The sequence below is a fragment of the Clytia hemisphaerica genome, unplaced genomic scaffold, assembly GCF_902728285.1.
Source record: "Clytia hemisphaerica strain Z4C2 unplaced genomic scaffold, Clytia hemisphaerica genome assembly, whole genome shotgun sequence".
Classification (NCBI taxonomy): domain Eukaryota; kingdom Metazoa; phylum Cnidaria; class Hydrozoa; order Leptothecata; family Clytiidae; genus Clytia; species Clytia hemisphaerica.
The window spans coordinates 36,765-60,780 of record NW_027104548.1 but is presented as its reverse complement, the minus strand read 5'-3'; the positions used below and the strand labels follow the sequence as shown (position 1 = coordinate 60,780).

At 35.1% G+C, this 24,016-nt stretch overlaps 1 protein-coding gene across 1 annotated transcript in view; it reads left to right on the top strand.

Moving 5' to 3' along the window:
- The window catches only part of LOC136822763 (serine/threonine-protein kinase Nek10-like), an 83,390-nt gene that overhangs the window by 54,677 nt on the left and 4,697 nt on the right, over positions 1-24,016 (top strand). The window contains exons 7-23 of the mRNA XM_067079045.1: positions 2,411-2,471; positions 2,679-2,706; positions 2,911-2,972; positions 3,102-3,194; positions 4,104-4,168; positions 4,719-4,821; positions 5,202-5,330; positions 5,938-5,979; positions 6,550-6,645; positions 7,559-7,604; positions 8,142-8,263; positions 8,770-8,872; positions 9,202-9,280; positions 10,154-10,283; positions 10,758-10,828; positions 11,209-11,251; positions 11,510-12,090. Coding sequence (XP_066935146.1) covers positions 2,411-2,471; positions 2,679-2,706; positions 2,911-2,972; positions 3,102-3,194; positions 4,104-4,168; positions 4,719-4,821; positions 5,202-5,330; positions 5,938-5,979; positions 6,550-6,645; positions 7,559-7,604; positions 8,142-8,263; positions 8,770-8,872; positions 9,202-9,280; positions 10,154-10,283; positions 10,758-10,828; positions 11,209-11,251; positions 11,510-12,090 — 1,854 coding nt within the window. The remainder of the gene's footprint in view (positions 1-2,410; positions 2,472-2,678; positions 2,707-2,910; positions 2,973-3,101; positions 3,195-4,103; positions 4,169-4,718; positions 4,822-5,201; positions 5,331-5,937; positions 5,980-6,549; positions 6,646-7,558; positions 7,605-8,141; positions 8,264-8,769; positions 8,873-9,201; positions 9,281-10,153; positions 10,284-10,757; positions 10,829-11,208; positions 11,252-11,509; positions 12,091-24,016) is intronic.

Genomic DNA, 24,016 nt, shown 5'->3' with positions numbered 1-24,016 from the left:
AGCAGGGTGGCCAGCGATACTGGAAATACTTGAAAATACTTGAATATACTGGAAAAAAATATTGGTACTTGATTATACTGGAGTTTTTGAAAAAATGCCCATTTTTCCAGTATATACTTGAAAATGATAAATTGGAATACTTGAAAATACTTGAATTTCTTTTTTCAATCAAATCTTCTATTTCCAGGGCTCTTACAGGCTGTTTTGAAGTATAAATTTTCCAAAATTTTCTATTCGGACCCAACCATGGTGGGTCCTCCTGATAACAATGTATTGTACCCTATTTGTAAGGTTAGACATTCTTGGTTGGTCTTATTCACTTAACCTATTTGATATGGCTTTTTTAAAAAAGATGAACTTTAATGGGCATATTAAAAATGAAAAAAAGTAAAAGCAGAATCTTAGATATTCTTCAGCTCAAGTTATTTACTGCAAGATAATCCTCATTGAGCATTTCAAAAATCTAGCCTTTGGAGCATGCAAAAAATGAAAAAAGTAAAAGCAGAATCTTAGATATTCTTCAGCTCAAGTTATTTACTGCAAGATAACCCTCATTGAGAATTTCAAAAATCTAGCCTTTGGAGCATGTATTGAAAGAATATATCCAATGTGCACATTTCCACTCTTTCTCTGCCAAATGGATATCTGATATTTGCAAATCAAGCTACTGCTGAAAAATGGAGCCCATGGTAAATGAATTGTGCAGGCTAATGCTAAAGCGGTCAGGGAAAACCTGGAAAACCTGGAAAAAGGGCTATTTTTAGAAAAAGTCAGGGAAAACATGGAAAAGCAGGGAATTTTTGTAAAATTCTTCAAAAGTCAGGGAAAAGTCAGGAAATTTCTTTCTAGAGTCCCTTGAAATTGATGGTTTTAGCCAATCTTTGAATCCCTATTTTTCAAAATTTTCTTTGTCGGACCCAACCATGGTGGGTCCTCCAAGTAATCATGAAACCCACTAATATCAGGACACTTGACCTATCTAAAGTTGATGGTGGTATTTTTGAAAAGTTTGAAAGGTAGTGACATGAAAAGTGCTACATGAAAAGTGCTCGCCAATTTTCTATGTTAAAAACTCTCGCTAGAAAATAAACCTTCTGGGAGCAGTGAGCCATAGGGAAATGATTCTAGAAATAGGAAGTTGAAAATTGGGAAAATGTCAATTTTTCAGCAAAGTTTTTGATTTGACTGAATTGACTAAACTCTTAATTACACAGTTTCTTCGTCTGCTCGAACTGGAAATGTCTTAAAAGTCTTGAAGTCTGATATTTGAAGAAAATATTTCAGATAGTCTCTAGAAAACATTCTGGAAATATCGGAAAATTTCTTCCTACTACTTAGAATTGCAATAAAAGAAATTCTACCCACTTCGCTCGCAACCAAATCTTCTGATTTGACAACCTTGCTGCGTAAGCTGTTAGTAATAAAATTCTAGAAATTAGACAACCGCTGTAGTACGCCATGGTGTCATAAATCCACTAGTTTCTAGAGCACATTTTGATCTGTTGTTTAATTTGAGAAAATGTCAAAATAATTCTGGCATCAGTGACATTATCTTGTGCACACAATTTTGTCATAATATTTTTAAGAAAGGGAAGCCCATAAAATTTCTGGCAAATTGAGGATCTGGATATCCCTATTCTAACGAAGCACCATACGTAAAGTTCAAAATATACTTGAATTTTGCACCTTCATATACTTGAAAATAGCAAAGATATACTTGAAAATTATCAAAAATGCTCCAAAAAGTACTTGAATATACTTGATTTTCAATGACTAAAATCGCTGGCCACCCTGCGTAGCTACGAGGGATAAAAGAAAGATGAAGCTCGTAGAGGTTTTAAGTGGTTTTCTTTTGGGAACTTGCTTTTGACACAATGATCTTTTTTCAAAGTTGTTTCAAAGTAAAAATTTCAAAAAAGTTTTGAAACCCGTCTCATCTGTCTCTTGCTATTCATGTTCTGAAAGCGTCATAAATAAACAGTTCTTTTATGTTCTCTTTATTGTTCCACTGCACTAAAATTCCAATTCTATGACGGACGTACTCTGTACCAGAGTGTATCTCACGTTTATCGCTTCCTATGACACTCTGTGCGCATTGTCTGTTTGATAAGAAAATTCCTGTACGGAGACTTCTGCGATGAAGTATGATTTATAAATAGCAACACTTCTTTCGTCGTCTCCCTTCTCTCACCAACACTCCATCGCAGCGGTCGGTTTGAAGAATCTCAAATGAGAAAAGACAATGACAACAGATCCTCTACAGCAATGAATTTTGAAATTAGCCGTAGATAATGGGTCTGTGTACTGACAATGACGGGCGGGGTGCTGTCTCTGTTTTTAAGGACTGTGAAGGGATATTTCCCCTTTTCTGCAGACTCTCTCTAAATTGCATTTCTTCTTCTTTTACCAGGAATCGTCAATACTCATACGATGATGAAGTCTTTGATGGATCTTCCTCTGTCCGATTCAAGGTGAGACAATTATTGATTTATTCTCGGACACATGTAAGTTCGCTTTATACATCGTATCCGCTATAATGGATAGTGTTTAGGTTTCGTTAAGCTGCTATGAACCAATATTCGATGAAGGGTTTCTTGCAAAACGAGATGTGAGATATTTGACATTTTTGTTTATTTGATATTCACCTAACCTTGAATATTTTTACAATTCTCCTCTAGAATAATGACGTCACCAATTTGAAATCAGGTAACCGATGATTTGCTTCTTTTTCGTAAAATTTGTTGAAAAAAAACTTTCTTATACAACCTAACCTACATCTTAAATTCGGAATGAAATCAAATTTTGAAGTTTCATCATTAATGTAATGTTTTAGATTATCTTTTTTTCGGGCTGAGAATGTTAGTACCAATTCTATCAAATTGTTTTAAAATTATGTTCTTGTTATTTCAGCTGTTTGTGCCGCACTTACACAATTGATACTCAATGATACGAACGCAAGACATCTACTACAGGTAAAGTCATATTTTTAAGGTCCTTCCTACTTAAAAGCAAATCAGAGCAAATTAGTTTTACTGTGTTTTCAGCGGAACTTAACTGTAGCTTCTGTCGGACCAACTGTAACGTATCCACCTTTTTTCCAGGCAAATGGAATATATTTTGTTGCACTTCAAATATTCACCAAGAAGTCCAAAGAAGAACGAAACCATTTAAAATCTAACGAACTACAACTACAGGTGGGTGAAAAAAATTTATGAAGGGTAAATGAAATCATAAGGGACCACTCAGTAAGAACTCAATGATGTTCTCACTGTTACTTCCAACGGGGCTGAATATTTGTTTCAGGCAATAAATGAGCAAAAGTTTTCGTATGTTTTCAAGCTTTCTTGCTGTTCGACTTGTTAGCTTTTGTCTCTTTGGTACAGTCGAGTTCGAATCCGTAACTGGAGTATTTTACTGGTCTCTCTGGAGAATTATCCATTATCTACAACTCGACAACTAACTCCCCTCCACATTCGATTTTTAATGGAGTATAGTTATAGAATATATTGGCCAAGCCTTTACACAACTGTTTTTGATCTTGTCTGAACTTTTGCCCTTCGCATCTTACAATAAAGTGAAAACAGTCGCTCTAATGTTGTCTTCTTATTATCAACTCTCTCTGTTCAGTCAGTAGACAAGAATACACCTTTTCAACAGTAGCTGCCAATTGCTGCGCGGGCATTTTTTGTCCGCTTTATCCCACTAAAACTGTCCCAGTCCTTTTTTCGCACCTTATAGACAATAGAAAAATGTGTCAAAAAAGGATCGGATCGAGTTTAGGGGAATAATTAAATAATTAAGTGGCACGCGCCTGACCGTGCGACTACGTTCGAAAAGGTGTATTTCGCTGGGTCTGTTTGTTTTCCAACGGTTCTGTTGACTGGGCAGAAGACAATTTGTGATATTCGTGATGCAATGTTTTTTTACGGAAACACCCAAAAATCCGGTCTAGTTTTGAAATTATTCAATAAACTTAATGGAAAACGCCCGGGCTATTCTGGGTTCTTACGTTTAAAACATTACGCCATCAATATCATGAATTTCATTGCGACTGTATTCACTTCATTATAAAAATCGTATTATTTCTTTCTGTATCTTTGCAGAAGAATGCATTTCGGACGTTGAGGTTTATGTTTAGCATGGAACGTAATCGACAGTTATTCAAAAGGTTTGTTGTAGCTTTTGTAAACCATAGGTAAATACTGATACATATAGCTCTCATCTCGCTCTCTCTCTAATTCGAAACTCTATTATTCGGATCTTTCTGTTATTCGAACTAGAATATTGGGTCCCTCATCTAAAAAGTGGTTTACTCTCTGCAATTCGAATCTTTCTCTAATTCGAAGAAAAATTTTAAGTCTGTTGTAGATCGAATTAGAGAGAGTCAACTGTAGGTAAGAAAGATTTAATCCCCAAATCCAGTGTGCATCGAGCTAGATGGGAATACGAAAGCTACTTTTCATGCCCTAAGTAATCGTTGATGATCCTTTTTATTTCTATGAATAAATAATTACAATAACCTAATGTCCTTTCCCTTTTTTACTGGGGCGACTAAAAATTCTCAAAAATTTTCAAGGGATAGTAGCTGATGTAAAAGGAGTGACCCTAGTGATCAAATTTCCAAATTTCAAATTTTCATAGATACCAGTTTTTCCCGAGACCATGCATCGATTTTCATTAAAGACAATGAATATTACTTTTTACTGACCTCCTTTCAGGATATTTCCACCAGACTTGTTTGAAATTTTCATCGATGTGGGTCATTATCAACAAGAACTTGATGCTTATGATAAATTGGTTCAAATTTTCAACCAACTGCCCGTAAGTAAATATACTCTTTTTTTTTTCATAAGAAGAAGCAAAATTTTAATGAGGCTGTTCTTAATTTTTTGGTATTTTAAACCTAAAAGAGATACTGGTCTGAATTAATCTTCGGTTTAATACCCTATTTTTTTTCTGGTTTTACCCATAGTTTGAATAAAATGCAGCTTTTTTTCTAGCCTTTCCTTCTCCTTTCATGGGTGGCTTTTTATTACCTTGTGATCACTCCCAATCCTTTATTAATTTTAACTCTAGTTTTGTTGAAAAATCCTCTCCCATCAATCGAAATTTTTATAACGGGACACACCCTTTTTCGATTTTTCACGGGCAAGGCAAAACGGTCGTTTCGTTCAGTCTATAAATTTTTGAATCATTTTCAGGATGAAGAAATCGACATAATCAAAGAGAATGTACAAGCGGTCAATCATAATAAAGAACCTATATATCATATACAACAATATGCAGTGTATGAACATTTAGGTTCTGGTGCTTTCGGCTCCGTTTACAAGGTAGCGTTCTCATTTTTTGGAATATGTTGTTGTATCATTGAGGCGAGACTCCTGGATGGGGAATGAAACCACTTATTTCCCATCCCATCGCCCGCGTGTATTCTTTACACAAACGCCGAATTGAAACTAAATTCTATCGCTAGATTTAAAAAAATGTAGTCCTCCAAAACAAAGGAACTGCTAGATACAATCTGTCGTCATGATTACGGCGCGCTCTATGCGCGTTTTGAATTGGAAATAAGTAGCTTTAATTTCTCTTGCCTGAGAAGGGTTAAAGTTTCGCCTCTAGCCCTTCGGGCTTGAAACTCAATGTGTTGTATCACAATCTTTAAAGTATGTGAACCTTTATCATAATACTTTTAATATCACGGACTCGGCCTAGTCTCTAAGAATCATAGTTGCAATTTTTACGCATTCAAACGGAGTTTAGAAGTCTTACAGATTTTCTCTATGCTATCAAGAATTTTTTGCGAGCATAAACTTTCGCGAATTGCCTTTTTTCAATGACATTTAATTTCGCAAAAAGGGCTAAAATTCGCGAAAAATAATTTTTTCTGCTCGCGAGAGTTTTTATGCTGAAAGTAGTTTCTTTATTTTATCATCCCAGGTGAAAAAGAAAGGTGGTCAAACATTCCTGGCAATGAAAGAGGTATCATATTACTGTTCCTTCATCTAAGGGAGAAATATCGAGGTCAAGATGCATAGATCTTTCCCTTCAAATGGAATTTTATGAATATCGTTTGTTACTGTTCGAAATTGAATGCCACCATGGGAGGTCTGACCAAACCCAGGATCTGGAGTGGTGTCAATGCCATACTGAGGGGATGGGTCCCACTTTGAAAATTAGAATAAAATTGGTGCCTGACTAGAAGTTAACCAGATTCTGAGCTATGAAAATTACTATGGGATTACTTTGAAATCTCAAAAAGACAGGTTTTGGGCCATTGGTTGGATATTCCAGAACCTGACCCCCCCTCATCCTGCCGAAGCTACATCAGTAGAGCTTCATGGCTATCTCGGTGTCTTCTTCTCGAAATTCAATGCTTTGATTAGATGTTTTAGGTGGATGGTTATTCTTTGACCTGCTTTCCTTTTTAGTTTTTCTACTTACCATTGTTAAATCTATTACATATACAGGCAAATAAATCATTGAAATGAAATGAAAAATGAAAAATGTTTATGATTGTGATTTCATCCACATAACCTTTTCTACCACTAGATTTCTACACATAACACTGAATTTGGTAAAAGTGCACGAGAACGTAATACGAATGCTAACGGCATCATTAATGAATGTATATTTGTCAAGAAACAGGTATTCGATAGTCATTCCAAACTCGATCACCCTCCTATAATTTTGAGGACGTTTCAAACTTCACTCACTTGTTTGTCATTACAGAAACGTTTGAAATATCTTATCTATTATTTCAACAATAACCGTCGTTTTGGGTAAGGTTCCAGTTTTTGGACTAAAATCCCACTTTCACTTTTCTAGCAGAAAAAGACCAATACTTCGGGTAGTTGAAAAATGAGCTTCGGAAGGTTTGAGAGTTTCTTAAACACAATTGACTGTACCTTTGTAAAAAAAACCCTTCTTATCTTATACCAGCTATCCCTAACCTGTGGAAATTTTCTGGGAAGGTTCGGTGGAATCTCAGTCCGGGAAATGAGGGTAAACATCCCTCTTGGAATGACTACCAGCTTTCAAGTGTTGAATCTGATAAGAAGGCTAAGAGTTGGGGAGCGAGTTGCGAAGCTCTCAGTGTTATGACAGGGTATTACACTGAATAAAAATATGTGATGAAAGTCGTAAAAATTTGCATGTGGTTTAGGTCGCCGTTAACAAATCAAAAGTGCTAATCACAAAATTAGTGTCTGAGAAAGCTAAGAGTTTTGGTCTAGCTAGCCTTAAGTTTGAGATTGGCCTTTTTTGCATAGTGAAGAGGATCCCATCGGCATGAAACAGGGTCAATCTCAAAATTTATGCTCAGACAAACAGAAAATTCTTCGTTTGTTTTCTAAGGCAATAATTTTGAGATTGGACCTTTTAATTTGTCAACGGCGAGATGTTTTAATTTAAACGAATAAGGGAGATACTAACAGGCTACATTGCCTGAACACTGGGAACTGGGCACTTTTAGCCATTCTCAATGACATACATATAACAACTGAAGGAACTTTGTTTCGAATTCATTTATTTAGCTTTTCTTCTTTTTTTTTTCTTCTAGATCAACCATGTCAATATCGTGAAGTATCACAAAGCTTTCGTTGAAGGTGCCGTGTTTATTGATCTATCACTGTATTTTTTTTCACTTTTTTGCGCTGACAATTTTTCTTCGATAAAGTCTCAGCTGATTTAAGAAAGACCTGGTTTAATGAGAAAGAAAATGGTGGCATTATATGAAGCTCTGCTGCGTTAATTTCGAATTGTGCTGTGGCAGATATTAACCCAAGCGTTCTGGATTAAAACTGTAGGCTGAAATTAAGCTTGTACCAATCTTCTAAACAGTGAGGTCCGATAAAATAAACGAAACCTTTTGACTTGAATTAACAAACTTTCTTCATCACTACAGTCATGGTCGAAATATATTGAGAATTTTTTGTATTTATAACATTTTTCAGAATTCTCGGCCTTATTGAAACGATTTCGACCACTGCATCTTGAGATATCCTAAGGTCCCATATTAAAACTCAGAGTTTTATAATACTCTACATTCCAGAAGTGACTTAGAGCACTTAAAAATCATTTGTTATGTTTAAGATTTGGCAGGGAATTCACCTTTTCGTCAAATATTTGATCCATGATTGTAGGAGACAAGCTGTACATCATTATGGATCTGATAGATGGTGCGCCACTTGGTGAACATTTCAACGCACTCAAAGAGAAACAACAAATGTTCAGTGAGGATCGACTCTGGAATATTTTCATTCAAGTACATTTATTTTTATGCTTTTATATTCAACTTGTGCTGGATTTTGTAATAGGTATTGATGGAATCAATAATTCTGTTATTAGTAGAAGTACTTTCTTAGGGCGCAACCACATGAATTCTATTCGAAAGTTGGATGTATTCGAAAAAAGTTGTTGCGGATCCTAAGGTTTGGCCCTCTACTATATTCGATTGATTCGATTGCCAATCGAAGTTCGATTCGTTTCGATTGAGACTCCCCCAATTTCCCAACTTTGTGCTGAGTTAAGTAGACTGCAGTGTATGATTACCTCCTTTTATTCTGACCATCCTGTTGGTTTGTAGAATAGACTCGAGTATACTTCTAAATGAACTTTGTTTCCTGAAAACTTTGATGGTTCTGAGACTAGTCTATGAAAAGGCTAAAACTGTTTTGTTATTATTGCTGTGCATTTTAATTTTAGCTAACGTAAGGCAGCTTTTCTACGATAAGTTTTCTCATGAATTTGAATATTTTCTTTTGCTGACAGATTGTTCTCGCGCTGCGATACATTCATAAAGAGAAGTCAATTGTTCATCGTGATTTGACTCCTAATAATATCATGCTGGGAGAAGATTACAAAGTCACTATCAGTAAGTCCGCTTAAGTGAGAACGTCAAAAGTTTTATCGAATCTACCCCCCCCCTCTGTCGGTCACTGTTTTTTTCTCGACACTTCCCCGTGTGTAACTACTTTTCACAAATATTCTCCATATTCTCCTAGAGGCACTTTTTCAACCCCGGCCAACATCAGAGTTTTTGAAGATGGCTTGATTGTCATGGTTAATTCTTTAATATTAGAAATAATGGTCTCGTTTCACAAACAGGAATAGTTTCTCCAAAAACAGTAAACAGTCTTGATAAAAAAATCATACATCTTAACTATTTTTCCGAAAATTAATCGTCTTTTTTCTTACTCGTAGCGGATTTCGGTTTAGCAAGGCAAAAGAATTCAGATGCAAGCAAATTAACATCAATGGTTGGAACTATTGTTTATTCTTGGTAAGCAACCGGTGGTAACATGCTACAATCATGGTCGTAATATTTGAGAAAAAAGGGAATTCCTACGAAATCTTATAACCACAAACGATTTGAAAGCGCTCTTTAGGTTAGGTTGGAAGGGTAGAGTTTTAACTCTGAGTTTTAACGCTAGACTTAGGATCTGAGGATCCAAAAGTTCAAAAATGCTCCAATAGGGCTCAAAATATAGCCTGGAAGTCTATAAACCCCTCCCGAATTGAAATACTCCAATCAATTAGCCGAAAAGTGACTTTCTCGCCCGAACTCTAAATTTCGAAAAACGAGGAAAAGCTAAATTCTCAATATGTTTTCACCATGATTGTACCAGCATTGCTTTTGTTTATAAACAGACATACTTTCTTTTTATTAAAAGAGCAAATGGCTACCATGTTGTATACCAAACCTCATTATTGTCATACGTGGGCATAGACTCAATTAACGAAAATAAGCTTCTAATTTATAGTTTTATTGTTCCATACGTCGTTCTGAATTTTAAATGAAAAAGACTAGATTAGAAATTTGCATAATATTTTGTGAAGCCGGCCTTCTCCACAGCCCCGGTTACCATCCTTGGTCACATGTTTGCGTCACTTCTTTAATGGAAGGAAATTAATTCCAGTTTTTACAGTGGAATCTCTCTAATTCGAGCTTCTTTTATTCGAATCTTTCTATAATTTCGAACTTATTGATTCTCAGTGCAAAGCGAAACCCTAATAAAATACTCTCTTTATTTCGAATCTCTCCGTAATTCAAACAAGTTAGAGTTCGATTTCGAATTAGCGAGAGTTAAGTGTATTGTTGCTGCTCATCTAGTGTGTAGTGTCATAATTAACATTTTCTCCTTTGTCTCTTTAGCCCTGAAGTTGTGCGTGGTATAGAATACGGCGAAAAAGCGGACATATGGGCTATCGGATGTATCCTTTATCAAATGGCCTGTCTCGAGCCACCCTTTTTCTCTTCCAATATGCTTTCACTCGCTACTAAGGTATCATTATGTTTTAAAAATCATTATGTACGTTAAACTAAGAGTCTACTTCTGGCTGAACTTTGCTTTTTGATGATTTTTGCAAAGACCAAGTGAAGGAGATTAGGAGCACTTAGTGAGGTAGCCTTTTTAAAGAAAATTCCAAATAACAAAAAAACTGTTTAAATCTGAAAAATATAATTAAAAATGGAAAATCAACATGAATCACAGATTCGAAATCCCTTATTCTCAAATAAAAACATATCGCTAAATCGTTTTTTGACCTTCCACAAACAACTATAATCCGGCGGACTGTTTCACTTAAGCAAAAGCTAAAAGTTATATACTACCAGGCCACTTAATCGCGCCATCCAGTCTATCAAAAAGGCTCAAGTGGAATCCAGGCTACTGGAAACCTACCCCCAGTAATTTTGATTCGACATATTTGCACACCGAAAACTCTTGTGCTAAACACTCTCGTGTTTTTTTTTTCAGATAGTTGAGGGCGAATATGAGGAACTGCCAGATGGTTTGTATGACCCCCTTGTCTCCACTGTCATACAAAGGTATATATGATCTTTTGGAATACGTCATATCGCGTTCACCTTCTAAGGAGCGACTTGTTTCAGCTTATTTCATCTTTAAGGGTTCAAAGCACTGACCTTTATATACCCTGGCTGGATAAAGTTTCTCGATTCCGGCAACGCAAAATCTTTATTTAGAGTATTATGAAAATGGTACCCGAATGGATAACCCTGTCAAGTAGTGCTACCATTAGGGCACCACTACCAAAAAAAAATCCGATCAAAAAAGTGGTAAAGCTTGGTCCATGGTATATAAAGGCCTTTCGTTCAAAGACGTCAGCAGAGTAAAGTTATGAAATCTGTTTTTTTTCACTGACTTTAAAAATTATTGATTTTTTAATTTTTACTTTACTTACTTTTAGGTGTTTGACTGTGAAAGCTGAAGAGAGACCTGACATCATTGAGGTAAGAAACTGCAATTCTAGAATTACTGGTTTCCATAGTCCTTCCTTCTTTCGCCTCACAAAATCACGATTGAATAATTCGGAAAAGCAAAGAAGGTGTATAAAATAAATAAATTTGATGCTGAAAGTTGAATATTTTGATTATTCTGCTTATAGACGAGGCCAGAAATGCTTTTGCATCTCGAAAAGAGTGTTTTAAACTAGATTTTGTTCGTCGTTTTATTTATTTCCCTTTTCAAGTATTCCTTTAATCTCTTAGGTTGCATCTTTGATTACTGACCTTCTAATCAGTCACATGGAGAAGCTTCGTATGCAAACGTTTGATTTGGAGCGCCGGCTGGAGAAAGAAAAGAAACGCTTACAGCGGCATACAGACGACATGAAAAATTATCACATGTCGTATAACAGTGGCAGCGGAAAACAGAAATATGATGAAAGCTTTTCCGAACAAGAGAGCGGAGCCACCAGTGACAATCAAACAGACTCTTCACTACCCTCTAGCGCTAGAAGTAGACAAAAATCATTACCGAGCAACAACATTAAGTATGAAGAAAGCTTAACTCCGGCAACAGATGATGATGGTGGTGGCTGTAGACAATTTAAATCAAAACCGATCAAAATACAACAACGTTCTGACCAGAGACGTGAGATAGTTTCAAGTTCTGGCTCCTTTGAAGAAGATACTGAGGAGGATGACCTATTTAAGAAACCATCAAATCTACCAAGGCGTTTGGATCCGCACCAAAACAACAACAACCGTAGAAAGTTCTCACAAAATGATATTCGTACGGAAGCCGTCGTTGATAAAATGATGAATCATGTCAAAAGAACTCAGAGCTGGTAAGAAAGAATTAGATTTTTGTTGTTGTCCTTTTTGGTTTAGCCCGGAATTTGGGACATATAGTTGCTTTTGAGCAGTTTTTCACATTCTAAAGTGCACTACAATCAGTGACAAAATACTTGGCACAAAAGGGAAATTCACAGGGGTGTTTTGAAACCACAATCGATTTGTAAGTGCTCTAAAGTAGGTTCGAAGGGTAGAGTTTTAACTCTGAGTTTTAACGCTAGACTTAATACTTAGGACCTTAGGATCTCAGGATCCAAAAGTTCAAAAATAGTCCAGTAGGGCTTGAAATATAGCCTAGAAACCAATAAATCTCTCCCAGATCGAAATAATCGATGAAATCAAGTTGAAGGCCTAACAATTGACATTCTCGCTCGAACTTCAATTTTCGAAAAATGGTAAATTAGCCAAAAGTGCCAATATATTATGGCACTGATTGTAGATAGAAAATGAGGTATTTTCTAATTCTCGGCTCTCTGGTGACTGTTTGTCCCTCTTTTAATCGAGTCAAAATCTTACTAACGTGTCCTGAATTTAATCACCGCTTTGGGAAAGCCTTGCTTGAATTTTTGATCGAAGCTAGGTCAAACATAGCCCAGGGGCCACTTCTTGCTTTTTGATAAGCTAAGTTGCGCTGATAAGTGGCCCGGCGTAATTTTACAGACTCTATATTTTGGCTTTGCTTGAGGTGGTACCAAATCCATGCAAATAGATCCAGTCTCTTTAGGAGAAAAATAAGCAAATCTTTGAGGTATTTTCATGTTTTTATTATAATCTCGTAAATTTTGATGGGGTTTTAGAATATATTTTATTGTTTGTTGTTTCGATATAATTTTTGAAAACGAAAGTGAAAAAATTCACGATGGCGATATCCTCTAGTTTACTTCACTGGACTCAGCGCCGTCACAATCATCAAGAAGCAAAGTTCAGTCAGAAGTAGACTCTAGTCTTGGTCAAACATTACCAGAAAACCTGGTGTGACTGATAAAGGTTATGATAGAATGGGTCCAAATTTGGTACACATCTTTCTTTTTTCAGAGTGTTTTGATACTTAAATATTTCATTGTTTGAATTTCAATCAAATATGGATTGAACAAATTCAGTATGAAATTTTTGAATAAACAAAATGAAATTTATTCAATACACCGTTTAGGAGTCTCGCTATCTTCACGGTACTCCATTGCAGAGGCCGGTAAAAATGGTAGGTAAAAATGCGCACTTTAGTACTGTGAAAGGTTAGAGGAATGTAAACATTGTGAATTTTTTTCTCTCCTTTAAAGAGAATGATTTAGATATTTGAACATGATATCAATGATAATTTTATAAGTCTCTCCTGAAAATTTCACAAAAATTCATCAAGAGGAAAAGAAGTTATGATTAAAAGGAGTTCTTTACCTACCGTTTTTCTGCTATGTTTCCTTATGAGAACCAATGTTTACCTACCGTTTTTTTACGGAGGAGAGTGAATTTTCCGTGGTCGCTAAAATCAAAACAATGGAAAATTGGATTGACGCGTGCGCAGTCGACACTCCTAAACGGTGTATTCATCATTAGACTAAAGACATAAAATAACATAACAATACATGAAATAAAACCTAAATTAAAGCAAAAAAACATTCTGTTGCCATTCTGTTGATTTTATTCTCAACATAAAGTTTTTGAATCTCTGTCATGCGATCCATCAATTATTTGGTGTAACTGATCGACTTGAATTTGATAACTATTGTTTATCTTTATTGCCCTATTCATTTGACTGGTGCGCATTGCATTCTGGATACACGTGGTTGTTTTCAGGTTCGATTTGCATGTACCGTTCACCGTGTGGATCATTATACATGTTTCTGGAGATATCAGAATCCTCATCAGGAGTATAATATCCTTCCTCGACATCTCCAACATCGCTGGAAACATTACTATCAGATCCTGCCACATTGTCAATATTTCTTCTCCCCTTCTCGTTTGGTAATGGCTCGTGTAGTCCTCCTTGATCCGCAATTTCTCTTCGAAAGATTTTGGGAATTTTGAAAATTTCACTGAATCTCTCCCCTGCTCCTGGCATAAATATGATAACTAAGGCTGCATTCAACGAGGGATAAAATAAACTGGAAATGGTTGCAATTGCTGAATAGTTTGATAGTAAATTGTTAGTTGAGTCTATGAAATCCACTCCCTGCTGGCTGAGACTTTGAGTGTTAAATGTTGTACAGTTAGTCTCGTTTTTTCTTTGAAAACACTCACACGGCAAACGTATGACTGAATTTAGTTGAAGAAGGATGGTTTCAGTTGAAAGAAATGTAGCCAAAATAAATCTTGTCACAAATGTTCTTCCATTAATCCAACTACATCCCAAGCTAACGAAAGCAATTACGATTGCGATGCTAAAAATGGCGATGTCTCCTTTTCGACCTGAAGAGTATACGTAGCTCATGTTGGATAAAATCAAAACTGCAACAAAGCAAATAAATTTCGCGAAATTTGATATGTCAATGTCATCTTGTTCTTTGATAAGTACTTTGAATACATTGTAAAAAGAAAGTGACACTGCTGACCCTAAAGCAATGGAGAATGATAAGTCACCATAGATTTTGAGCTTTTGACACCAGGTATAAGCATCTTTATAAATGTCTGAGAAGTTACACAAGAACAACATTGTTGAGCTTGCACTGAATAAAATTAAATTTATGAACAGCATTTGTTGTAAGAGAAATGAAGCAGGATCTTGGTTGGTATTTAATATATAAATCAAGATAACAGTGAGCGCCAATGTCCAAAAGGATAAAACACCAAGTGCTCCAAAATTTAATTTCTTTTGATGGTCATGAATTTGAACAGTGTAGGAAATTTTTGATATGGTTGATGTAGTCATTGGAGTTGTAGTCAATGGTACTGCGATTGTTTTATTGTGTGATGTATCGTTTGATGTGCTGTTCGAATTCAATTTTACACTTGTCAGTGAGTAAAACCATATCCATAAATATATGAAAGAGGCTAATAATGCTACGATTAAATATATGTGTCGAATGTTTCTGCGTGCATTTTGCTGATCCATCGTAGACAAACATAAAAAAAGAACCACGAATTCTTTTAAATGTAAGTACCATAACAAACTTGCGGAACCCAATTTTAAAGTATTGAAAGGTTATCTGACGAAACATGTTCTTTTATTTGGAGTAATATGAAACCTTTTAGTAAAAAAAAAACGACTCTTTCTTGCCACTTGTAGAGTCTTTCTGTTTGTTTGTGTGAATTTTGTATATATTTTATATAATCTGTATGTCTATCATGGAGCAAGAAAATCCTCAAAGGAATAATGAAAACGCTGAAGAATTTGCTTTTTTCTTAATCATAGGCTTTATAGCCTCTTTTATATATTTATGGATATGGTTTTACTCATTTCCAAGTCAAGCTCAATTGATATTGAATTCAAACAGCATAGTAAATAATACATCACACAATAAAACAATCGCAGCACCATTGACTACAACTCCAATGACTACATCAACCATACCAAAAATTTCCTACACCGTTCAAATTAATGACCATCAAAAGAAATTAAATTTTGGAGCACTTGGTGTTTTATCTTTTTGGACATTGGCGCTCACTGTTATCTTGATTTATATATTAAATACCAACCAAGATCCTGCTTCATTTCTCTTACAACAAATGCTGTTCATAAATTTAATTTTATTCAGTGCAAGCTCAACAATATTATTTTTGTGTAACTTCTCAGACATTTATAAAGATGCTTATACCTGGTGTCAAAAGCTCAAAATTTATGGTGACTTATCATTTTCCATTGCTATAGGATCAGCATTTTCTTTAGCATTTTATTACATATTCAAGATATATGTCAGAAATCGTGAAAACCTGGAGGTCACAGACTTTGCTCGAATGGGATGCTTTTTGGTTGTATGTCTTATATGTTTCATGAGTTATATTTTTACTGTTGGCATCATATTGAACATTGTCATTTTCTCAATTGCTATTCTGATTGTACTACTATCAATAAACGTCTTTTGTTGTGATTGTGGAACATTGATTACTGGATTATTGATGTCTATTCTACTAAGCATAAAGACTGCGGTACTCCAGTTTGATTCACTGTTACAAGTACAATGTGATTGTTTTAATGAAATCATCGATGAATCTTGTGGATATGAGTCAATTGGAACCCTTAACAATATCTTGTCAGAATATTCAGCATTTGCGACCATTTTTAGTTTGTTTTATCCCTCGTTGAATGCAGCCTTAGTTATTATATTTATGCCAGGAGCAAGGGAGAGATTCAGTGAAATTTTCAAAATTCCCAAAATCTTTCGAAGAGAAATTGCGGATCGAGAAGGACTACACGAGCCATTACTAAACGAGGAGGGGAGAAGAAATATTGACAATGTGGCAGGACCAGATAGTAATATTTCCAGTGATGTTGGAGATGTCGAGGAAGGATATTATACTCCTGATGAGGATTCTGATATCTCCAGAAACATGTATAATGATCCACACGGTGAACGGTACATGCAAATCGAACCTGAAAACAACCACGTGTATCCAGAATGCAATGCGCACGGGCCAGAGGGTCGGAACCAGATTTTACCAGCACTTTTCACGCAAACCGGTCAAGTTGATCCAGAATGCAGCGCTCATACCCCTCGAAATGATTAAATATTTCAGTAGCTTTTTACTATAGAAGCAATTTTCAGTAATCTTTTATTTTTGAGATTTTTATGTCTAAAATGTTTTTAAATCGCTATTATTATACTGAGCTATTTACCAAAAAACTGTTTTAAAACCAGTTGTGTTATATCTTAGTAGTTATAAAATCTGAGGCTTGAATGTTCTCATATATACAGGTTTTCCCTTTATTCTTATAAGATTGCTCTGGAAAAAAGATCTTGTAATTTTGAGTTCAATGAAATATCTTTAAGCCTTATTTTTTACCAAGGGGGTTATTCTATACCACCTTGGCACTATTTTGGTTAGAACTCTTCATAGAATTTGTTAGGACACACAAAAACTAAAACTTATGCTACAAAGGTGTACCAAATACCTGCCAGGTCGGTTTTTATGACTTTATTATCAACCTATTTAGTCGAGACTTTTAGAATTTTTAAGGTTTGAGGGTATTAAAAATTAGAGTGCCAAATTTTGTTTAACTTATTGCAAGCTTTCCAAGCAAGACGCTTGCTAATTCTAAAATTATGTATCAAAAATGCTACCCCTATAGTTGGAAGCTCAATAGACCTTGTTTGGAACGAGAATAATACCACCAGTTAACAAAGCAAAAGGAGAATATAGATACCCAAACGTGTGATTACAAAAGTCTATAAAAACAGAGGTCCGAGTTAAACATAGTTGACGTTCTCTAATCGTTCGGCGTTTTACAATTCGATAGGCTCCCTTGTTCGATGAAATTTAAAGTCCTTGTCAACAAGAAACTCTCATAAACGACGCTCCCTTATTCGATAAGCTCTCTTATTCGATGAGCGTCAACTGTATTACATAGTTTTCCTTCCCTACGACTGTTGAAAAAAGAACAGAATTGATTAGAATTACATGAGGTCACTTTTTGTTTCAACCATTTATTGAGCTTAGATATAAAGTTCTCGCGGATGCTTGTTTAAGCAACTTTTAGATTTTTTCTTGGAAATATATACTATAATAAAAGTTTGCATTAATTGAATTTTGCTTGCTCGTACATATTTATCCTCCTTTTGTTACTAGACAGTTAAGTACTGCACGTAAAAATATGAAACCGCATTCACATGATCTCTACGACGTTAAGTTCATATCTTTCCGCTCTCTCTATTTACAAAGACAGATTAATAACAAAGTCAATTGCATCTACCATTACAGTATACAGTCACAGTGTCATGAAAAACACACATGATAAATATTTTTAAAGCTGAAGTGAAAGTATAATGTAAAACAGCTTGCGGAGAAAGATTTAAAGAATGAGAGGTGTCCTTTTGCTACTATTTGTATTGGCTTCCATCGTTTACCTTTGGTTATGGCTGTATTCTTTGACAAGCGTCAGTATCATCTCATCAAAGGCACCAATGACTTCATCCGATGGAAATGTTTCTTTGAATATCACCACAACGTCTGCAGCACCATCACAGTATTATCAAATTCACATTGATGACGATTCCCAAGATTTGAATTATGCTGCGCTTGGAATCTTTATTTTTTGGACATTGATTCTTAATCTAGTCTTAATATACATTCTTGATAGAATGCGTGAAAGTAAATTCTTCTTACTACAACAAATGCTGATTTTTAATGTTTTTTTGTTTGGAACCTGTGTACTCGTTTTCTTATGTCATTTCACAGACCTTTACACGAACGTAAACGAATGGTGTTCAAGGCTTCACAAATTTGGGAGACTATCGTTTTTAATCTTTGTTGGGTCTGCTATTTCTCTTCTGTTATTCAACGCCTTCAAAGCTTACAATGTAAACAGAATGGATATGGGTTGTCAAATTACATGTTTTCCTAAATGCCTTTCATTCATCTTGGCTGGTGGCGTATGTTGTTTTGCTTTCTTTGTAAACATCTTCTTATTGGATATCATTCTATTTGGTGTCTGTATATTAGCTGCAATGCTATTCGAGTTTATTTCGTGGTACCGCCACAATGGTGTCGACTTGAAGACAGCACTTTTTGGTCTTGTATTGATGATTTACCTTCCAGTAACTGCTGTCATTTATGAGATGAATCCGTTACTGAGATTACCATGCAGTTGTTTCACCGAATCTAACTTCACCAATGGAAGTTGTAGCTCTTTTTACAAGGACTCAGATTTCATTAATGGGACCAATGATCTATTAAGGAGAAATTCAGCTGTGGCAATGATATTTAGTTTGTTTTATCCGGCTTTGAATGTAGCTTTGGTTATATTGGCTGCGCCAAATGATGGTATCAGAGGCATCTTTGCTGAAATGTTTCCATTTCCGCACATCTTTCATCGAAACTTTGATCAGCATGGATTGCTAGATGAAAATCAACGAGTACCAAATCCTTACGGATCCGATTCTGGTGAAAATAGTGACAGTGATGATTTATCTGATGATGGTGGTAGATTTCGACAGAAAATAAACAGATCAGATGCTGGCTGTAGTAGTAGTAGTAGTGATGGCAGAACTGATGACGGTCGCAATATTGACGAAATCGATCCTTTCCAAAGTGCATTAGGTCAACCAACAGATAACGCCCATCAGTCACCATCACCTTATAATGATCCTTCGCGATCATACGTCCAGAGCTTCGTGGACAGTCAAATTGAAATTAATAATCAAGCACCTACGAAATCTCAAATGGATAACGAGTTACGGTCGAACGCAGGTAGAGGACAACGACGTAAAGTTCGTGACGAAGGACATGGTGCTCATATTGAAATCAGACAACCACCACGACGTGATTGCTGCACAATATTGTGATGAGAATTTTGATATCATGCAAAAAACATCTTCAGAACTTAAAAATTCTTGAATTACATGTTTTTTTTATAAGCATAACGCTTATAAGCATATGAAGGCTCAGATTTGCAGAATTCCTAAGCATAACATGAGCATATATGTCAGCCTAAAATATTTTTCAAGTGGTCATTTTTATCTCTTTAAAAAAGTTTTGTTAGAGGTCAAGTTAAAAATAAGACATTCCACGGCTAGCTACATTCCACTGCTCCCAAAATCTGAACAAATTTTTACAAAATTTCTGAAATTTCATTAAAAACTTGGCTCGGGGGTGAATCATAAGCATGATTCTTAAGCATATAATAAGCATAAACTATGCCTGGATGCTTTGAGAACTTAAGCATACACGAGCCTGACCAAGGGGCATACACTTGCTTATAAAAAAAAAAAACATGTAGATTAACAAACTTTTTACTTCTAACAATTTTGATTTTTAGCACTATTTTTGGAATCAGTTCAAATATCTTTAGTAGATTAAATTTATTAGATAATGCTTTTTTTATTCAAAAAAAAATTTTACCTCGTGTATTTTTTAACCCTTTCAAGAATACGATGACGAATTTATCCGATATGTGGTGTTAAAAAGCAACCCTCCTGTAATGCCCAATTATAATTCGAGAGTTACATATTTGGTCAAATTCAAAGAATAGCGCACCGCGCTGAATCTAAAAATAGATTTTATTTTTGACATAATCATTACTCTCGATGTGTTTGTACGAGTTCCAATCCCATCAACCTTTGCGTTAATCTCTTTTGCACGTTAATTGCATCATTTGACAAAAGATAATAACAACTTGCACGTATCATTAATTCAGCCGCATTGAATTGTGGGATTGCAACTCGTACAAATGTCAAAAAAAGTCAAAAATAATAATTATGACATATGTGTTGAGGAGCGCTATTATATTTCATTTCGGCTCGACAGTGAAGATTTTAAATTTTCTTTTGTCATAAAGTCATGGGATATTTCCTAACTGGCGTCAGTCGTTTCTCTTATTCCGTGCACTTTTAAGAAAATGCCCGGAACACAGACTCGGATAAAAATCTGATGACTCCACTCTTATAATTTAAGTCAATTGACCAAGTAACTTTTTATTTTGAATCTAGTTGAAATTTGTTGGAGAAGAAACATCTTGTGAAATTCTAAATAGAAAGCTCCTCTATACTGGTTGGAATGTAACACCACAGAATACTTTTTTCAAACTCCTAATTTAGAACATATTTCAAGGTTACCTATTCTAACTTTTCCGAGGCTTCATATAAATCAGAGCAAAGTTTCATTTTTCTTCGTCGAAAGGAGTCACTTTTGAGGCCCGCAAACTTTTTTTTCGAGTCCTCGGAGTGGCGAAAATCGCCATTCATAGAACCAATAGTTCTTTATTTTAAAATTCAAACACACCATTGTGAAGTATGGTCGTATTTCAAGATTAAATTTTACCGATTGATTTTCATTGATGTTCTTCTACAAAAGTATATGTGTTTTAATGTGGTATTGTTAAAATTGAAAATAGAAGAAAAGCGCTAATTTTTTTAACTAGATATAAAAAGGACGGTATAAATTGAGTATATATAAAGGAGGACTGTTTAGTAGCTGGACACACTCGGTAAAATGGTACATTGGTTTTATCACATACTGATCATCCTATCCATACTTAATTGCACTCGAAACAGAACAATAACTTTCTATAATTTTGGTTTGTTCTCCATTTGCGGTGGCAATTCTTCGACATCGAATCAGACTTCTTTTCAATCAGAAGCCCAATTGTACAAGAATATTCTCGACCGAGTCTTCGAAAAGGATATAAAGTCCTTCTCCCCTGCAAGCTACTATCCTAACAAATTAAAGTATTTCGCTTTTGATGTTTGTGACAATATGACAGAACTAACAGCCGTCATGTCTACTATTTTGCTGGATACACAGTATGCTATAGATTGGCCAAACGTGAATAATAAGCAGCCAATCATAGCTTTTGTTTTCACCTATCTACCAGTAGAAATGACATCACTCGTGCTTAAAACCTTTTCGTTGACCAATGCTTATGTTCATTATTTTGAAATGGTTCAATTACGTGATGGAACATTACAGTCTTCAAGATTCCAACGATATACGTCAGAACTTTTAAAAGTCGTCAATAAATTTGAATGGCAGGACATTTTTTTAGTATCAATATCAATAGAGAATGATTTATTCCCATATCATATTTATTACAACTTCAGTATCCAAGAATTGAGCAAAGCTCGAAAATGCATTCAAACTTTACATTTAACTCCAGCTCAAGTTTCAACTATGAATTAATCTTTTGATGAAATTTGGTTAAGAGGTCATTCAAATCCAGCAGTTATTCTATATGGAAGATACAATCACATTGCAAAATTATTCGCCAAACTGAAGAGTCTTTATAATAAAGGCTTACAGATTTTGACTCACGATATATTTTTTTCAAAATACACCTTAAAAGAAATTGAAGTTTTCCCTGAAATGATTCTCAGTCTTGTTCACTTGAATAGAATCGAATTTAAAGATTTCAATTTTGATCAATTTCCAAATGTCACCAACAAAGATTACGAAACTTTTCATAAATTAAGTCTCCATCTAAGGTTTGAGTTTGGAGTTATTTTCCGGAATTCCCTTGTCATTAATAAAGAAATAGCACAGAATCTATCAACCATCGCGCATTATCGGCTATCAATCAATGATTTTCTTAGGTCGATGAAACCAACTCATGGTACAGATTTTGAAGCCTATATCTATATGGTTAACACAAGCCATTTAACTTGTGATCAATATTATTGCCATGTTAACCTTATGGATATGTGGAACTTAAAAAAAGGAACACGTTAGGAACTATAGTCATCTAGGAAGGAAAACTACATGTTTGGATATTATGTGTGGACCAGGGAGATATAAAGTATACGGTGAAATACCCGGAGGTTATGGATGGAGATGTGATTTATGTCCGGTCAATCATTACAAGTCGATTGTTGGTGATGATGGATATGTACCATGTCGTGGGAAGTTCGATATAGATAACGAGTAGCGTACACGATGCATTGACCCTTACAAAGACACGTATCCAAACGCTCTCCATATGCTTTTGTTCCAGATCATCCTAGCATTGTCGGTAATCGGGATTTCAGCAGGCTTTTCAACGCTGTGGATATTTATTGTTAGAAGAAATACACCCATTATTTCAGTTGCTGATTTCAAAATTTCAACAATCCATTTAATGACTATTATTGTAACTTTCGTTTTGGTACCAATCTTACAGTTGGTTAAACCTTCCATTGAGATTTGCATCGCCAGAGTCTCAGTTGCCATCACTTTGGTTTACACTTTGAATATTAGTATTACGTTTGTCAAATCGCAAAAAATCTTACGAGCATTTTCGAGTAATGTCAAATTAACACAGGACGAGGCTAAACAGACGGTATCTCTTCAAATTTTCGTTGTCGTCATTTTACTTCTTGTCTCGGCAATTTTGAATGTGATTTTACACCAAACCAAAAGTTCGTTCTCTACTTTTATAAACAAGAACACTTTTGAGAGAATCCATTTTTGTGATATCTCTTTTATTGCAAGTATTTTGATCGACTTTGCAATGGTTGTACAACTCGGTTGTTTCATGCAAGCATTCCGTTGTAGACATTTACCAAGTGTTATGAACGATGGAATGTCATTGGTGTATGCTTCATTCGCAACAATACTAATGTCTACAGTAATGTTTATTATTACGCCATTCCAAAAGCAGATCGAGAAAGAGCTTTACCAAGAAGCAACCATTGTTATAAACACGTTTGTTATATTCGTCGCATTGTACGGACAAAAAGCGTTCTGTATAATAGCCTACCTGCACCGAAACACGAAAAGGTATTTCCAGGAACAAAGGATGAATGAAATGAAGCAGAGAGTGAGCGAATTAACACATCAACAACATCAAAAAGAGCTTTAACAACATAATAACAATAACATTATAACGAGACTTATTCTTTGTACATTTTTTGTAAAAGTAAGTAAAGTGAACTTTGGAGGGGAGGGGAGGGGAGTATTTGCCTTTAAGTTGTGTAAGCAGACCGAATATACGGTTACTGTATTTTTGAAATTAGAAACTACTGTACATAATACGCGTAAGGTTATGATTTTTATCGTTTAATGTAACTTTATTGTCTTTCAAAAGGGAAATAATTTACTTTAATTTATTTTATTAAAAATTATGATTAGATAAAGAATACTAATTTGAATTATTCATTTTTACACACTTTTCCATATGCTAGTCTAGTCTGGAATCGATATCAGATGCCATCTTGTCTCGTTTTCCAAACTTTAATTCTTCTCTCTTCAGCCTCGTAAATTATGGTTAAATATACCATGAATTACCATTCCTCCGCTATATTTTGATTTTATATGATGAGATACGGAAGCTCTACATTCAAAAATGTTGAGCCTGTAACC